Here is a 13,839-nt window from a genome sequence, read left to right as displayed (position 1 = left end):
CGGGCCGGGCGCGGGCGGCTGCGGCCTGCGTCCGGTTGTGCTCGTCCCTCCCCTCCCTCCCGGTGCTCGGGCCCGCTCCGCTGGGGCAGCACAAGCCCTCGGAATCTGAGCGCCCTGCGCCGCTGGGCTCCTTCTTCTCTCCTGGAAGCCAGCGGGCAACGGAGCTCGCCCTCTGCTTCGGGTTGGGGCAGGGTCGAGCCAGGCCAGAATTCACAGGCGGCCGCACTCGGGCGGAGCCTCCATCTTGGCCGTGTCTGTTACACAAGCGGCCTTGTAGGCCGTGTTCAGGGCCACCGTCAGGTCCCCGGGGAGAGAGGGAGCTCGGGGCGCAGTAAGGAGGTTCCTGCTGTGTGGAAATTGAAGTGCAGCGTTTTTCAGTGAAAAACTCCAAGCGTGGTTCGGAGCACGAAGCGTTGCACTGGACAGGGAGACAGCAAGCTGCCAGCAGTGAAGCGGCCGGGGCAGTGCTGCTCCTTCGTGTAAAGTCTTACAGCTTGAGATGCCAAAGTAACGTTTTCCACGTCCTTCCTCCAGCGACACCCCACTGAGTAGCTCACCCCTCTCTACTGCATGGAGGACTTGGAGGCTGCATTACTTGCGATCTTCAGGCTTAAGAGTGAGCATTTGGTTCAGAGCCTCCTGAAGCCCTGACACAGCCTGTGCCCAGGACTCACAAATAGAGCAGCATACTTGTAACCAGACAGCAAGCAGCACACGGAGGTGTTCCTGGCATGGTTATCAGGCTTAACTCTGCCTTCCTTCCACATTCTATTACATTTTCAGAGGGTGACAGAGGAACACAAAGCCAAGGATTTTCGATAGGATCATTTGGAATAAGCCAAATTCTACCACACCCTGTATGGAAAATGATACAAAGTCACTGAATTAGCTTTTTTTGGTAAAAAGATTTTCCTGTTTCTATTTAGTGAGTTAACAGCAGGAAGCACCTATGCTGCAGAAATGGACAATGGCTCTGCATCAGAGAAGTCCCAGGTGCTTCAACCTCACAGCAGAGCACTCAGGAGTGTTCCCTGCAGATGACATCATGCCCTTGTCTGTCATGAAGCTCAACGAGCGAGGCAAGTTTTCTCTCAAGGCTCTTGGCAGCAGCCTAAAGTACTTTTCTTCCCCTCCACAGTATCAGCAGGGTATCCTGTCATGGCTTTCTACACTGTTTTAGAGGAGCTAGAGCAGACTGAGATGTTTTCATGGCGTCTGGACTCCCAGAGTCAGCTGCAGGGAGGGAGTTCAGCAGGCAGCCATCAGCCTGCTCTGCCCTTACACCAGCACTTGGTCAGAGGTTGTTAAAACAGTGCTGAAAACTTGCCAAAAGGAACTGAGCTTGTTCTGAGCTCCTCTGCAAGACCTTGGGCAAGTTTGTTTCACCCTAATGGGGCTTGGTTCCCAACTGTGGAACAGAGATAAGCAGCTCGAGCATGCTCTCTGTGCATAGATTTGGGAGACTTTGGTCTGAGCACCATTTTTTCCCCCTGCCAGCGTAACTGTTTCCAAGCACGTGGTTTTTAAGTACCTAAATCAATACTTGGCTACAGCTTCTCACTGTGACTGTTGTGAGCAAAACACACCTGTGGCAGCAGTATTGGCAGAGCCTTGTGCAGCTGAGCTGGAAACAGCAGGTCCAGACCCTGGAGTACATGACCTAAACTTCTTTCTGAAGTGGCAGGAATTAAGTTCTCAGCTGTACTAACAGAACTCAGCATTTCTCCTGCAGTTTTAACTAAGTGTTCAGAAATGAGGTGCAGATGTCCACCTCCTGAAGGCTACACAACTCTCACTTCTTTGTGTGTGACTTTAAGATCAGAGTTGTCTCTGTAAAGAATTACCATTCACAACTCCATTTTGCCTGGAGGGTCACCAGGAAGTTCTCTACTTCATTTATTTGAACAAATGATTAATAATAAGAGTTGATAACTGCAAAAAGAGGAAATGCTGGATGCCACCAAACATCAGCAGTGAAATGCATTGAAATGTATCCAATCTCTGAAGTCAATTGCTCCCCTAAATGGAGCAGTGACTCAGAAGAGAAGCATTCCTCCTGAGCAATGGAGAGCAGGGCCTGGAATCCGGGAGTTCAGGCTGTGCCTCACCTGCCTGTCAAGTGAGTAACTTGAATTTAACACTATTTAAATAACAGCCTGCATCTCCAAGGCAGCCAGCAACAGACAAAACACTCCAAGCAGAACACAATTACTCCCCTGGTGGCCTCAGGTGTTACAAGGCACAAATACAGGCTGGGTACAGAGTGGGTTGAGAGTACCTCTGAAGAGACTTGGAGTGTATTGTTTGCTGAGCTCACAGGAGCTGGCAGCATGTACATACAGCCCAGAAAGCAAATCATGTGCTGGGATGCATCGAGAGGAGTGTGGCTAGCAGGGCAAGAGGGCATTCTGCGACTTTGCTCTGCTCTTGTGAGACCCTCACCTCAAATACTGCATCCATTTCAGGTGTTGTCATCATAAGAAGGACAGAGAGAGATGATACAAGGGCTGGAGCACCTCTGCTATGAGGACAGGCTAGGGAAACTGGGGTTGTTCAGCCTGGAGAAGACTCTGGGGGGGACCTTACAGCTGCCTTTCAATACGGGAAGGTTGGAAAGGGACTTTTCATAAGTATATCTAGAGACAGGACAAGGGGGAACAGTTTGAAGTGGAAGGAGAGGAAGTTTAAACTGGATCTTAGGAATAAGTTCTTCAGTATGAGGGTGGTGAGACTCTGAGATGGGTTGCCCAGGCAGGCTGTGGATGCTCCCTCCCTGGTGGTGTTCAGGGGCAGGTTGGATGAGGCCTTGAACAACTGAGCCTAGCTGAGAGGCATCCCTACCCAGGTTGGAGGAGGTGATCTTAAGATCCCTTCCAACCTAACCCATTCTGTGGTTCTATGAGGAGATGCCAATGTCTCCACTCACTGACCTGATGGAGCTCTGCACTTGAGTTTTGGCTAGAAAATAACCTTTAGGGAAAAAATAAACAGGACCACAGAGGCCAATGAGAGGCTTGAGCTGCCCTTGCTACTCCTTCCACAGTACATTTCAAAGAACTCCATGGCTCCCCCTCAGCAGCTGGCAGTAGGCTCTGCCGGCAGGGTCAGTAAGAGGCACTGCTGGTGCTGCATTGATAAACCCTGCTGGGAAAGGCACAGGGCTGGAGTGAGGATTCTGTTTGCCAAACAGCTTTCCAAACATGCCCACAGCTGTCATCATTACTGCTGTGCAAGGCAGCTTGTTTTTAACAGGTGTGGTTGTTGCATCTGCATGTATCTGTGCTTTCCACAAGCTCTAGATTTACTCAAATAGCAAACACCTCCTTTTCCAGCTTCTTTCAGGGAATTCAGTCCCTCTAGCTGACTGGTCTTAGGGAGGCAGGACAAAGCTGAGTAACAAGTTAGTTTATCACTCTGGAAAAGGTTAGTAACCGTTTCCACTCTACAGTTGCTGCCCTGGCCCCACAGGGAGCCAGTTCATCATGTTATTAGTGCAGTTTGGCACAGACAGCCCCAGCGTTGCCAGGCTCCACGGCAGGTGCCTGCTGGTTACTCCCACTGCTGACACCTCCCAGCTGGGCTCTCTGTAGCAGGAAAGCATCTGACCCCTAATAGAACCAACTCTGCTGCTCAGCCACAGTATTCCTTCCAGACAATACTGCTAAGACCAAGCACTGCACACCACTAAGCAGATATTTAATTACTTTTCACCCCACTTGCCATGGTGTGGCAAGAGTAAGCAGTGACCTAGTGGAATGCTGATGGTTTCCAGCAGCACTTTGCAGTAGAGCAGAACTCAGATGTGCAGACTTGAGTGCAGAAACTGCAGGGGATACAGGGACCCACTCTGGAAAGCTCAGAAGAGCCCAGACAAATCCTAATTTTTCCAGGCAGCAACAGAAAAAGCATTGGCCCTGAACCCCAAGATGGTGCACTGTCACCAGCTGCAGGTTGTTGGATGCAAAAGCAGTGTTGTCTGGATGCATTGGCAAATTAATAGATAGAATTTACATTGATACTTAGAAACACCTAATTTTCTAGATTTCTTTAAGTAGCCTTTGTTAAAAGTACCTTAATACATAATACTTATAATGAACCTTGGAATGAACCACTCGTCATCAGTGAGACGTTACAGACATAGAGGACTCCTTAGGGCTCTCAGATGTCCCTTTCTTGCTTCCTTCATCACATCCACCTTCATTAATCACTTGAGCTGCAGGCAGCTCACACCCTCTGGAGCTCAGTTTGAGGCACCAGGCAGTACTTTTTGCCACAAGAGTCAAAAAGTGGATACAAGGCACATGGTGCAGGGCACCACACTGCCTGAGTGTAGTGTTGAGACTCAACAAATGTCAACATAAATACAAAAATAAATAAAGTGTAAAAAACAACCAAACAAAACCCCTAGCACCTACAGATTTGGTTTAGTCTCTTCCTTGTCCTCTAATAAGAGGTAAAGTCAATTCCTGTAGCTGAGCTCCTCTCCTTCATGGGAGAAATTAAGCATAGAGAACAGGATGCAGTAGTGAAACCTCTCGGATCACTGCTGCCTGCTACATTGGCACTGTGAGGGTCACACAACTTCCTCAGGACATTTCTCCCCTCCTCAAGAAATCTTCTACGAGCTTGTCAAAATTCTGTGCTGAAAACTGCTTTAGGACACTTGTGGGAGTGAGTAAATATCCCTCTGCAAGTCCAGCTGGAAAGTGCTCCTGAGGAAAAGGTGCCTGGCTAGCAGCTGGTCTTGCTATTCCTGACTGTTCTCCGCTCATCTCTTCCTCCCCTTTCCCCTTGTCCATGTGACAAGTGCCATCTTTTTTCAAGCTGCAAGCTGACTCACAGTAGTTCTGCTGAGCCACCTGAACACACAGGAGCTCTTCAGATTTTTCAGTGCATTTCTCTGGAGACTCGAAAACCACTCCTCGGGGCACAGAACACTGGACAGCTCTTTTCATCAGGCAGGGTTCCTGCCCCTTCTTTTTGCTTTGCTGCTGCACAGACTCTCGCACGAGCTTTGGGATTTTGGGCTCAGGGAGAGTCTGAGGGGCAGGATTTAGGTATTTCTGAAAGTAAGCCTGGCACAGGTCACCTTTCACAATTGGAATGACTGAGCAAGGCTTCAGCCACTCCACAAACTCGCACAGCTCTGAAAAGGATGAGTGATCCGAGTATGGAATGAGGTGGATGTTGGGGTGGGTGACCTTCACAGGCCTGCCGGTGGGGAGGATGGCAAGAGTAGGCTGCAGCTTGTTCCATCTGACAAGCGCATCCCGGCAGATATCGGTGACATCCACAGCACGGATCCGGCCAGTCCCCTCCTCGGTGGTGAACACATCAGGCAGCTCCAGCAGTCGCATCTGCTCCAGGCGCCAGGGGCTCACCACTACCCAGGTGCTGAACTCCAAAGCCAGGTCCACCAGCAGCGTCTCCTTCCCCAGGCTGTACAAACCTGCGAGGGGAGCCGTGAGCAGTGGAGCAGGGATGGAGCAGGAGCCCCTGCCGAGGGGCCCCACCAATGCAGGCCACGACGAGCGGCATGCGGCAGCACTCACCGATGACAACCAGGTGCCGCGGGTGGGTGCGGATGAGGTGGATGGCCTGGCGTGTGGCATGCTGGCGTGACGGCAGTGCCCATCGCGGGTGGCAGTAGGTGTTGTCCAGGTACAGGCGGTCGATGTGGCGGCCCCGCAGCACCGGCTCGTCCCGCATGGCCCTGCTGTAGCGGAAGTCCCCTGCAAGGACAGGGCCATCAGGGCAGGGAAGGGGTCGCGGTGGAGCCCGCAGGGGCCCGCCTCGTACCTGTGTGGAGGATAGTGCCAAAGGTGCCCTCGAAGAGGAACATGACGGAGCCCGGACAGTGGTTGGAGTCAAGCAGCGTCACCGTCACCTTCTCGTTCTCGCCCAGCACATGGCTCTGACCCACCTCCAGCGGACGGATCCAGCACGTTGGCACCTGCGGGAGCCGAGCGGGGTGGTGAGGGCCGGACCAAGTCGGAGGCAGCCAGGCCGGGTCAGGCGGGCCGCACGTACCTGGAGGCGGAGATGCAGAAGGCGAGCGGTGACAGGCGAGCAGTAGAGCGGGCGGCTCCAGGTGCTGGACAGCCCCACGGTGTGGTCCGAGTGCAGGTGCGACAGGAAGAAGAGCCGAGCGCCGCTCGCCCGCCGCAGGCTCCAGAAGTCCACGGCAATGGGCGTACCGGGGATCACCATCCCGTTCATGGCGGACGGCCGCGGTCTTGCCGCTTCCCGCCGAATTTCACGGGCGGCGCCGCGTCGGCGCAGGAAGGGGCAGGGCGAAGCCGGCGGCGGGGGGGGGCGGGGCGGGGGTGAGGCGCGGAGCAAAGCCAGGCCGGTGCCGGGCGATGCCGTACCTGGGCGGCGAGGATGCCGTGCGGGAGCTCCGCCGGGCCCTGTCCAACCCGCACGTACAGGCGGATCGGCTGCGGTACCGCGCCGCTGTCTTGCGCGTCATCCGGTACGGCTGGCGGGCGGGCAGGGGAACGGCGGCGGCAGCGGTGGCGGCGCCCGGTCGGGCCCGGTCCGCGCTGAGCCCTGCCTCCGCTGCAGGTACATGGCCCAGGGCGCGGACGTGTCGGGGCTGTTCCCAGAGATGGTGAAGGCGAGCGCGGCCGCGGACGTGGTGCAGAAGAAGCTGGTGTCGTTGTACCTGCGGGCGCAGGCCCCGCGGCAGCCGCAGCTGGCGCTGCTGGCTGTCAACACCCTGCGCAAGGACTGCGCGCACCCCAGCCCCGCCGTGCGCGGCCTCGCCCTCCGCAGCATGTGCGGCCTCAGGTGCGGCGGGACGGGGCGGGAGCGGGGGGCCCGGGGCGCCGGGAGTGCGCGGGGCCCGGCCCGGCAGCCCGCTGACCCTCGCCCGCCCGCAGGATGCCCGGCATCCAGGAGTACCTGCAGCAGCCCCTGCTCAGCGGCCTGCGGGACAAGGCCTCCTACGTGCGGAGAGCGGCCGTGCTGGGCTGCGCCAAGATGGTGAAGCTGCAGGGGGACTGCGAAGTGGGTAAGGCCTGGGACTGCGCTCGGCAGGGGAGGGCCCAGCGGGGGAGAGAGGGTGACGCCGAGAGCGAGGGCTCCCGGCTGCTGGATGCGGCAGGCCTCTGGCCTCTCCTGGCTCACTGCCTGCTGGCCGTGGTGGCTGTGAGGTGCAGGGAGGTAGAGCAGCAGTAGCTAAGCATCGAACTGCTAAGGAGATGCCGGTGCTGCGAGCTCAGATCGTGCCTCTCATGCCAGCCTGAGCAGGACCTCTCGCAAAGCATGGCCGTTTCCATGGGCTCTGCTCAGCCAAGTACCACCTCACATCCACAGACCTTCAAGGAGAGGTTGTGCCAGGGCTGCTGTAGAGCTGGCAGTTTGGTTGGCTCCTTCTCCCACTTCAAGCAGCACCTTCTGTGCATGATGAAATCGCAGTGTGTCAGCAGACTTGACAGAAGGACCTCTGCTGCTTTGCAGATGGTGCATTGGTGAACGAGCTGTACAGTTTGCTTCGTGACCAGGATCCTATTGTAGTCGTGAACTGCCTCAGGGCCTTAGAAGAGATCTTGAAGGAGGAGGGAGGAGTTGTCATCAACAAACCCATTGCCCATCATCTCCTCAACAGGTTTGTTTCCTTTGGTGTTAAGACCATGCTGGAAGCATTGTTCTCATTATTGTGTTCTGGCAGAGCTTCTGGCAGAGCTCAAAGAGAAAAGTTGGGCACCCAAGGATGGAGGTGCCCATCCTAAGAGAAACACTTATTTTTATGCTGAGCTCTTAAGAAAACTCTGAGATGCTTTTCCAGGGAATGTGTGCTTCAAACGATGGTTAGTTTTGGAATTGTAGGTTAGTGTGATTAGGTTTTGGGGACAGATGTGTTCTGCTCTGGCTCTTACAGTTTGGTGGAAGCTATATAACTTTTCCATCACTTGAATAAGTTAACTTTTCTGCAGGTAATTCTCTGCAATTCTCTGGCAAAAGAGAGGCACTGCCCTGTTCAGGACTCCTGTTAGTGTTGCATGTCTGACTTGGGCACCAGCAAAAGTGCACACTGCTGCTGCTGAGTTAAGCCTGCGTGCACAAGCTGGGTGATTCTCTTTGGATAGAGTTGGGATATTCACTTCTGAAGCACAGCATTTGGGTTGGAACAGGGAAACCTTGAAGCTAAGGCCTCTGCTCTGCACAGCACAGGTCTTTGTGCTCTTCCTGACTCCTGCAGACTGATTTTATTCTCTTGGCAGGATGGCTGATCTGGACCAGTGGGGGCAAAGCGAGGTTCTCACCTTCCTCCTGCGCTACAGACCCCGCAGTGAGGAGGAGCTCTTTGACATACTCAATCTGCTGGATGGCTTTCTCAAAAGCAGCAGCCCCAGTGTTGTAATGGCAGCCACCAAGCTGTTCCTAGTGCTGGCCAGGGACTACCCACATGTGCAGGCAGATGTTCTGGTGAGAGTGAAGGGACCACTGCTCTCTGCCTGCACCTCTGAGAGCAGGGAGCTCTGCTTCACCGCACTCTGCCACGTCCGCCAGATCCTTGGTAGCCTTCCTGGTCACTTCAGCAGCCACTACAAAAAGTTCTTCTGCTCGTATTCAGAGCCCCACTACATCAAATGCCAGAAAATGGAGGTGTTGTGTGAGCTGGTGAATGATGAGAATGTGCAGCAGGTGCTGGAGGAGCTGAGGAGCTATTGCACTGATGTGTCAGTAGAGCTTGCCCAAGTGGCCATCTTCTCCATAGGTAAGAGCTGGGTGCTGCCCTGTGAGCAGCTGCAGCCCTAGACCTCTGCGTGGGCCCTTCTCTGCTGAAGTGTGTTTAGGCAGATGCCAGGTAGCTGCTCTGTGCTGTTCAGCCCTCTGTAGGGCAGGCTACCCAGGAGGGGTTTGTCAGTGTGTTTCTAACCCAGGACTTGTGCTCATTCTTTCAGAAGTCCTGACATGTGCTCATGTTGCACACAATGTCCTCGAGTCTCGTTCAGATGTCTCTGATGAGATGCTTTGAAGAAATTGTGTCATTTTGTCTTATTAATGACCTTTATGCTTGCTCTTTGAGTTGTGATGGGGGCAGGGTTAAAGTGATTTGGGGCACTTTAGTTTGGGTTTTGCAAGTTTCAAAGTGCTCATAAGGAGAAATCCAGAGATGCTAAAATCCATTTCCCAGGTATTAGGTTTAAGAAACGTTCAGGCTTCTGAGATATGGCTTCAGAAAAAGGACTGTAGCTCTTGTATGAGAATGAGCCCAATTTGATTACACATTTGCAAGAAAAAGAGACTCTTGGAAGTGAGTTTGTGATCAGTAGTTTGGCTCATGGTTGCTCTCTCTTTCTGATAGAAGTTTGGTGTCTCTGCAGGCAATATTGCCAGGACATACACCGAGCAGTGTGTGGGGATCCTGAGTGAGCTGCTGGGCCTCCAGCAGGAGCACATCACATCAGGTAACTCCGTGAGGTGCTTGCCTGGCTTGTGCTCTAAGAAACTGCCCTGCTGGGGATTGTGATCCCAAAGGCAAGGCCCTCAGAGGCACTTGGCTTTTAATTTAATTAGCATCTTTAGGTAGAAGTCTTCTTGATGGAGCTGGAGGTTTGTAGTGTGACTGGACACTGTAGTGTAGATTAAGAGACCTTCTAAATCTTTGTGATTTCTGTTCCTCATAAAATCATTTGATTCAGCTGTACCCAAGCTTCTCTTCTGCTGCCCTCTGATCTGACTTCCTATTGCTGCTACCTCTGCCCTCTCCTTTAGCTGGTCTTACTTTCAAGTTTGAAGATCAAATGCTTGCACTCAGCTGTTGAATTAGGCTTCAGAAGCTGGTGGTGTTTCTGTAAGCGGGCAGCAGAGCCTTGGAAGTTTTGACCTAAAGTTCATGAGACTCATTTTGAGTTGGTGTTAGTTTTAGTTTGTCATTCTAACCTTGTGTGTCTGAAGCATGGTGAGTCAGTGCCTTTGTAAAGGCTGGGGAATGTCCAGAGCAGGGTAACTTTCCAGCAGCCAGAGGAACAATCTGAACCTTCAGTGCTTTGTTGTAGATTTGGCGCAGTGTCGCTCTGACAAATGCAGTGTCATGGGGCTTGGAAGGAGAGTGGCTCAAATCATAGTCACAAAGCAAGGCACTGACCTCCCTCACTGAGATGTGCAAAGATTCTTGAGTGGATTTTTTTTATGTACACATCTATATTTTTTCCCCCCAGTGGTTTGATAGCTGCTGGGGAGTGCTGAGCCTTTTGTTCCCTTGCAGCGGTGGTGCAGGTGTTCCGGGACCTGGCCTGGCTGTGTCCCCAGTGCACAGATGCTGTCTGTCAGGCACTGCCTGGCTGTGAGGATGTCATCCAGGACAGTGAGGTAAGGTGGCTTTGTGCAGGGGGCTGGCACTGTCAGGGATAGGTGGACAATGATCCTTTGGCTTTCCTTTGGCTTGCAATGGTCAGGCAGAGATCAGAAATGCTCAGAAGTGCTCTCTTGCCCCTGTTTATTTCATGTCAGCTCTGTCTTTTTGGTTCCTTCAGGGCAAGCAAGCACTGATCTGGCTCCTGGGCACACATGGTGATAAAGTTCCCAATGCCCCCTATGTTTTAGAGGACTTTGTGGAGAATGTGAAGTCAGAGATGTGCCCAGCAGTGAAGATGGAGCTTCTGACCGCGCTGGTGCGACTTTTCCTGTCTCGTCCTGCTGAGTGTCAGGACATGCTGGGGAGGCTCCTCTATTACTGCATAGGTGAGTTCTCTGCCACTGCCACTGTGGCACAGGCTTTTTGGGACCTGGTGATGCTGTGTCCCCAGTGTGTGGGTGTGGTGTGTCAGCATCCTGGCTGAGAGTTACTTATGCCTTAGACTGCTGAGTGGTTTCTGAGCTGCCTGGTTGGTGTGAGTGACTTCCACTGTATCCCTGGGAATCTGTTTTTCCTGATTAAGGGTTAGTGCTTCAGGGAAGTCTGGATAATAGAATTCTCCACAAATGATGTCTCTGATTCCCAGAGGAGGAAATGGATATGGCAGTACGAGACCGTGGATTGTTCTACTATCGCCTCTTGCAGTCTGGTGTGGAAGAAGTGAAACGAGTCCTGTGTAGCCCCAAGTCTGACCCCTCTCTGGGGCTCCTGGAAGACCAAAGCAAGCAGCCCGTGAATGCATGGGCTTCAGAGTTCAATACCCTTGCACCAGTTTATGGCAGAGAGCGCTGGGCACTTGTCACTGCTCAGCAGCCAGCAGAGCCTTCCTACACTTGTTCTCCTTCCACTGATTCCAGGAGCAGAGACACAGGTAAGCTGCCTCACCTTCTTCTGTGTTCCCCTTCTCAGTAGAGGTGTGGCTTTCTTTGGAAGGTGACAGTGCTATGAGAATGCTTATCTGCTGTTCTGTCTTGTGCAGTGCATGGCTGATCACAGGGAGCACTGCTGAATGTGCTCTGGTTCCAGCCTTCATCTGATGGCCCCATAAGACCTCTGTGAAGTGGGGAGCTGCCCCTTGTGTGCAGTGCCTCACATGTCTGTGGTTTCGTTTCAGAGTTGCTGGTTTCTGATGGGAATAAAGAAGTCCTCAAGGTTCATCCTGATACAGGCAGCCTGACCTTAACTCCTGATGTTTACCTGACTGCAGAGCAGTTTGAGAAGACCTGGCTGAGCCTGGATGTGAGCTGCCACCTCTCTCTGCCCTGGAGCGGGACTGTGCATCCAGACACCATACAGACAGCTCTGCATGTTGTGCACATCCAGACCATTGCTATGAGCAGAGCTGGTGTGCAGCCCTGGAAGGCTTATCTCAGTGCTCAGGACGAGGCAGGCTGCCTCTTCCTCACGGAGCTGCTGCTGGAGGGAGCAAGCTCGGAGATGCAGGTGTTGGTGAAGCAGAGTGAGGCAAAGCCAGAGGCACTGGAGGCCTTTGTGGCGACTTTGAGGACAGTCATGGGGACAGTTGTTGGCCTGGGGCCCTGACTGGTCCCTGCTCCCAGCAGGATACTTGCTCAGGGCACAGGAAGAGTTTATTTCCCTGGCTTCATTTGCCAAACCTGATGCTAGGTTTGCACTTCTGAGCTGCAGGTGTGGGCAACCTGTTCCTGGCTGGGCAAGCACCAGCTGAGTGGGGGCAGCTGCAGCTGGGTAGTGGAGCAGGGTGAGTGGTCTGGGCTCTGCCTTTCCTCTGTGCTGGTGAGCCTGCTGCTTCTGCCTGAGTCACACACTTGGTGGCGTTTCTGACGACTGTCACAAGACACTGATGTGACAGAACCAGAAATGAGCAGAGTTCAGGGGTTTGTTTTCAAGAGTTTTTTTTGCATGAGAGTTGTAGATAATCAAAAAGCAGTTCAGGAACTCCTGGGCTCTGCTGCTTACCTCGTGCTAAGAGGAACAGTGCAGTGAAGAGAGAAGTATTTAGTTCTTGGCTCCCTTTCCAAGCCATTTAGCTTGCATGTGACGGATTCTGATGACAGCTTCAGTTTCAGGTGAAGGGAGCTCTGCTGTGTCTGAGATGTGTGGGCAGGGTATGCTGTGCTCCCTGGAGCAGGCAAGTTTCAAGAGAGAGAAATGTATTTTCTAGTTGAAATGTGTTACTGGAATGATGAATCACTCTCTCTGAAGTTCCCTCCTCGGCTCCCTGTGGCCAGGGCAGGTTGTGTGATGTGTCTGCTGAGCTTTGGTGTGGGGTTTGTAGCCTGCAACTGGCAGAGAGCTGCCTGCCCTCGGTAGAGGAGGAATTGCTGTTTAAGCAGGGTTGGAACATTGCATTTTTGCTAACACTGATTTTTACCATGAATGGGTATTTAAAGGTTTGTTTTCTGTGCCGTGCTCATATCTGCCAGTGCTGTCACCCTGTCTCTGCAGTGCCCTGCATGAGATGGGGCAGTGCTGTAGGACTGAGTTGTTTCAGCTTCTGAAGTTGTGTTCTGGCCAGCTCAGGGCTTGTGTTTTGAAGGGCACATCAACAGCACTCAGTCTGCTCTCTACTGAATATCAGGAGCTGGACTTTAGGTGGTGTCATGAAGGGTTTCTCTGTCACAACCTCGTTTTATGCAGTGGCAAAGCCCAGAAGAAAGCTCAGGTACAGAGTTTACTGTGACCAGTCTTTATGGTCCTCAGTAAGGTGTGGCCTCGTTAACCCTCTTGTGGAACATTGCTCATGACTTTTCTTTTGGTGCTGTATTGTATCTTCCATGCCCTTGTCCGAGCTCTGCTGTTGCTGTCAGCAGCCTTTAGATTTTATTTCTGATTTTCCTAATAAAATCATGACTGATTCCTGGCTGTTTTCTGGAGTGCTTCTTTGTTTACCTCTGAAGACTGTGGGACAGAGTCATCCGATCACTGCCATGGCTCCAGACTGAACAGCAGCCCTGCTCCTGCCTGTGCCAGGCAGGGAATTTGCCCTCTCAACTTCCTTGAAGTTAAGGAGCAATTGTGCAACAATCAATGTCAGTCTCATATGCTAAGTTACTGGAACAGGTGAGCTGCCTGCAGGTGAGTTGACAGCCAGGCAAGAGCTCAGCTGTAGCAGGGCTCCTACTGACAGTCCCCAGGACCTTTGTGCTGGGCTGTGTGCCCATCCCTGCCTCCCGGGGCACTGACCTCAGGTGACTGTCAGAGGAACTGGATGGCTTGGCAGGCTTTAGCCAAACCCCGTCCAGTCTTTGTCTGGGGTGGGACTTGGAGCTTCCAAGCTTTCATCCAGGTTCCTCTTGATGAATGAGGAAGTCAGCACTCTGATAACTTGTAAAGCTTTATGCCAGTTGATCTGAACAGAAATTACTTCTGAAACTAAGCCGCGCCCTTGGCTTGAGTTACAGAAGCTGAGGGAGCAAAGAGCCAGCAGGTAGTGCCCTGCCGGGGAGGAGCCTGGGCTCATGCTCTTCCCAGAGCAAAGAACCTGTGCG

At 52.9% G+C, this 13,839-nt stretch overlaps 2 protein-coding genes across 2 annotated transcripts; one reads left to right on the top strand and one right to left on the bottom strand.

Moving 5' to 3' along the window:
• Positions 1-210: 210 nt before the first annotated feature.
• DCLRE1B (DNA cross-link repair 1B) lies at positions 211-6,219 on the bottom strand. Its single transcript, XM_064173581.1, has 5 exons — positions 6,031-6,219; positions 5,800-5,953; positions 5,553-5,732; positions 4,759-5,449; positions 211-346 (listed from the first exon to the last, which is right to left on the bottom strand). The coding sequence occupies exons 1-5, from the start codon at positions 6,217-6,219 to the stop codon at positions 211-213; spliced, it is 1,350 nt and encodes a 449-aa protein (XP_064029651.1).
• Positions 6,220-6,318: 99 nt separating this feature from the next.
• Positions 6,319-13,211, top strand: AP4B1 (adaptor related protein complex 4 subunit beta 1). Its single transcript, XM_064173999.1, has 10 exons — positions 6,319-6,475; positions 6,568-6,792; positions 6,885-7,015; positions 7,465-7,612; positions 8,229-8,725; positions 9,336-9,419; positions 10,220-10,323; positions 10,488-10,695; positions 10,956-11,240; positions 11,484-13,211. Exons 1-10 carry the CDS (start codon positions 6,363-6,365, stop codon positions 11,909-11,911), a joined length of 2,223 nt encoding a protein of 740 aa, XP_064030069.1. The 5' UTR covers positions 6,319-6,362; the 3' UTR covers positions 11,912-13,211.
• The last annotated feature ends 628 nt before the right edge of the window (positions 13,212-13,839 follow it).

Source organism: Pogoniulus pusillus, chromosome 39 (assembly GCF_015220805.1).
Source record: "Pogoniulus pusillus isolate bPogPus1 chromosome 39, bPogPus1.pri, whole genome shotgun sequence".
In the NCBI taxonomy this organism is placed as follows: domain Eukaryota; kingdom Metazoa; phylum Chordata; class Aves; order Piciformes; family Lybiidae; genus Pogoniulus; species Pogoniulus pusillus.
The sequence above is the reverse complement of the archived record's forward strand: the minus strand, read 5'-3'. Positions and strand labels throughout refer to the sequence as shown.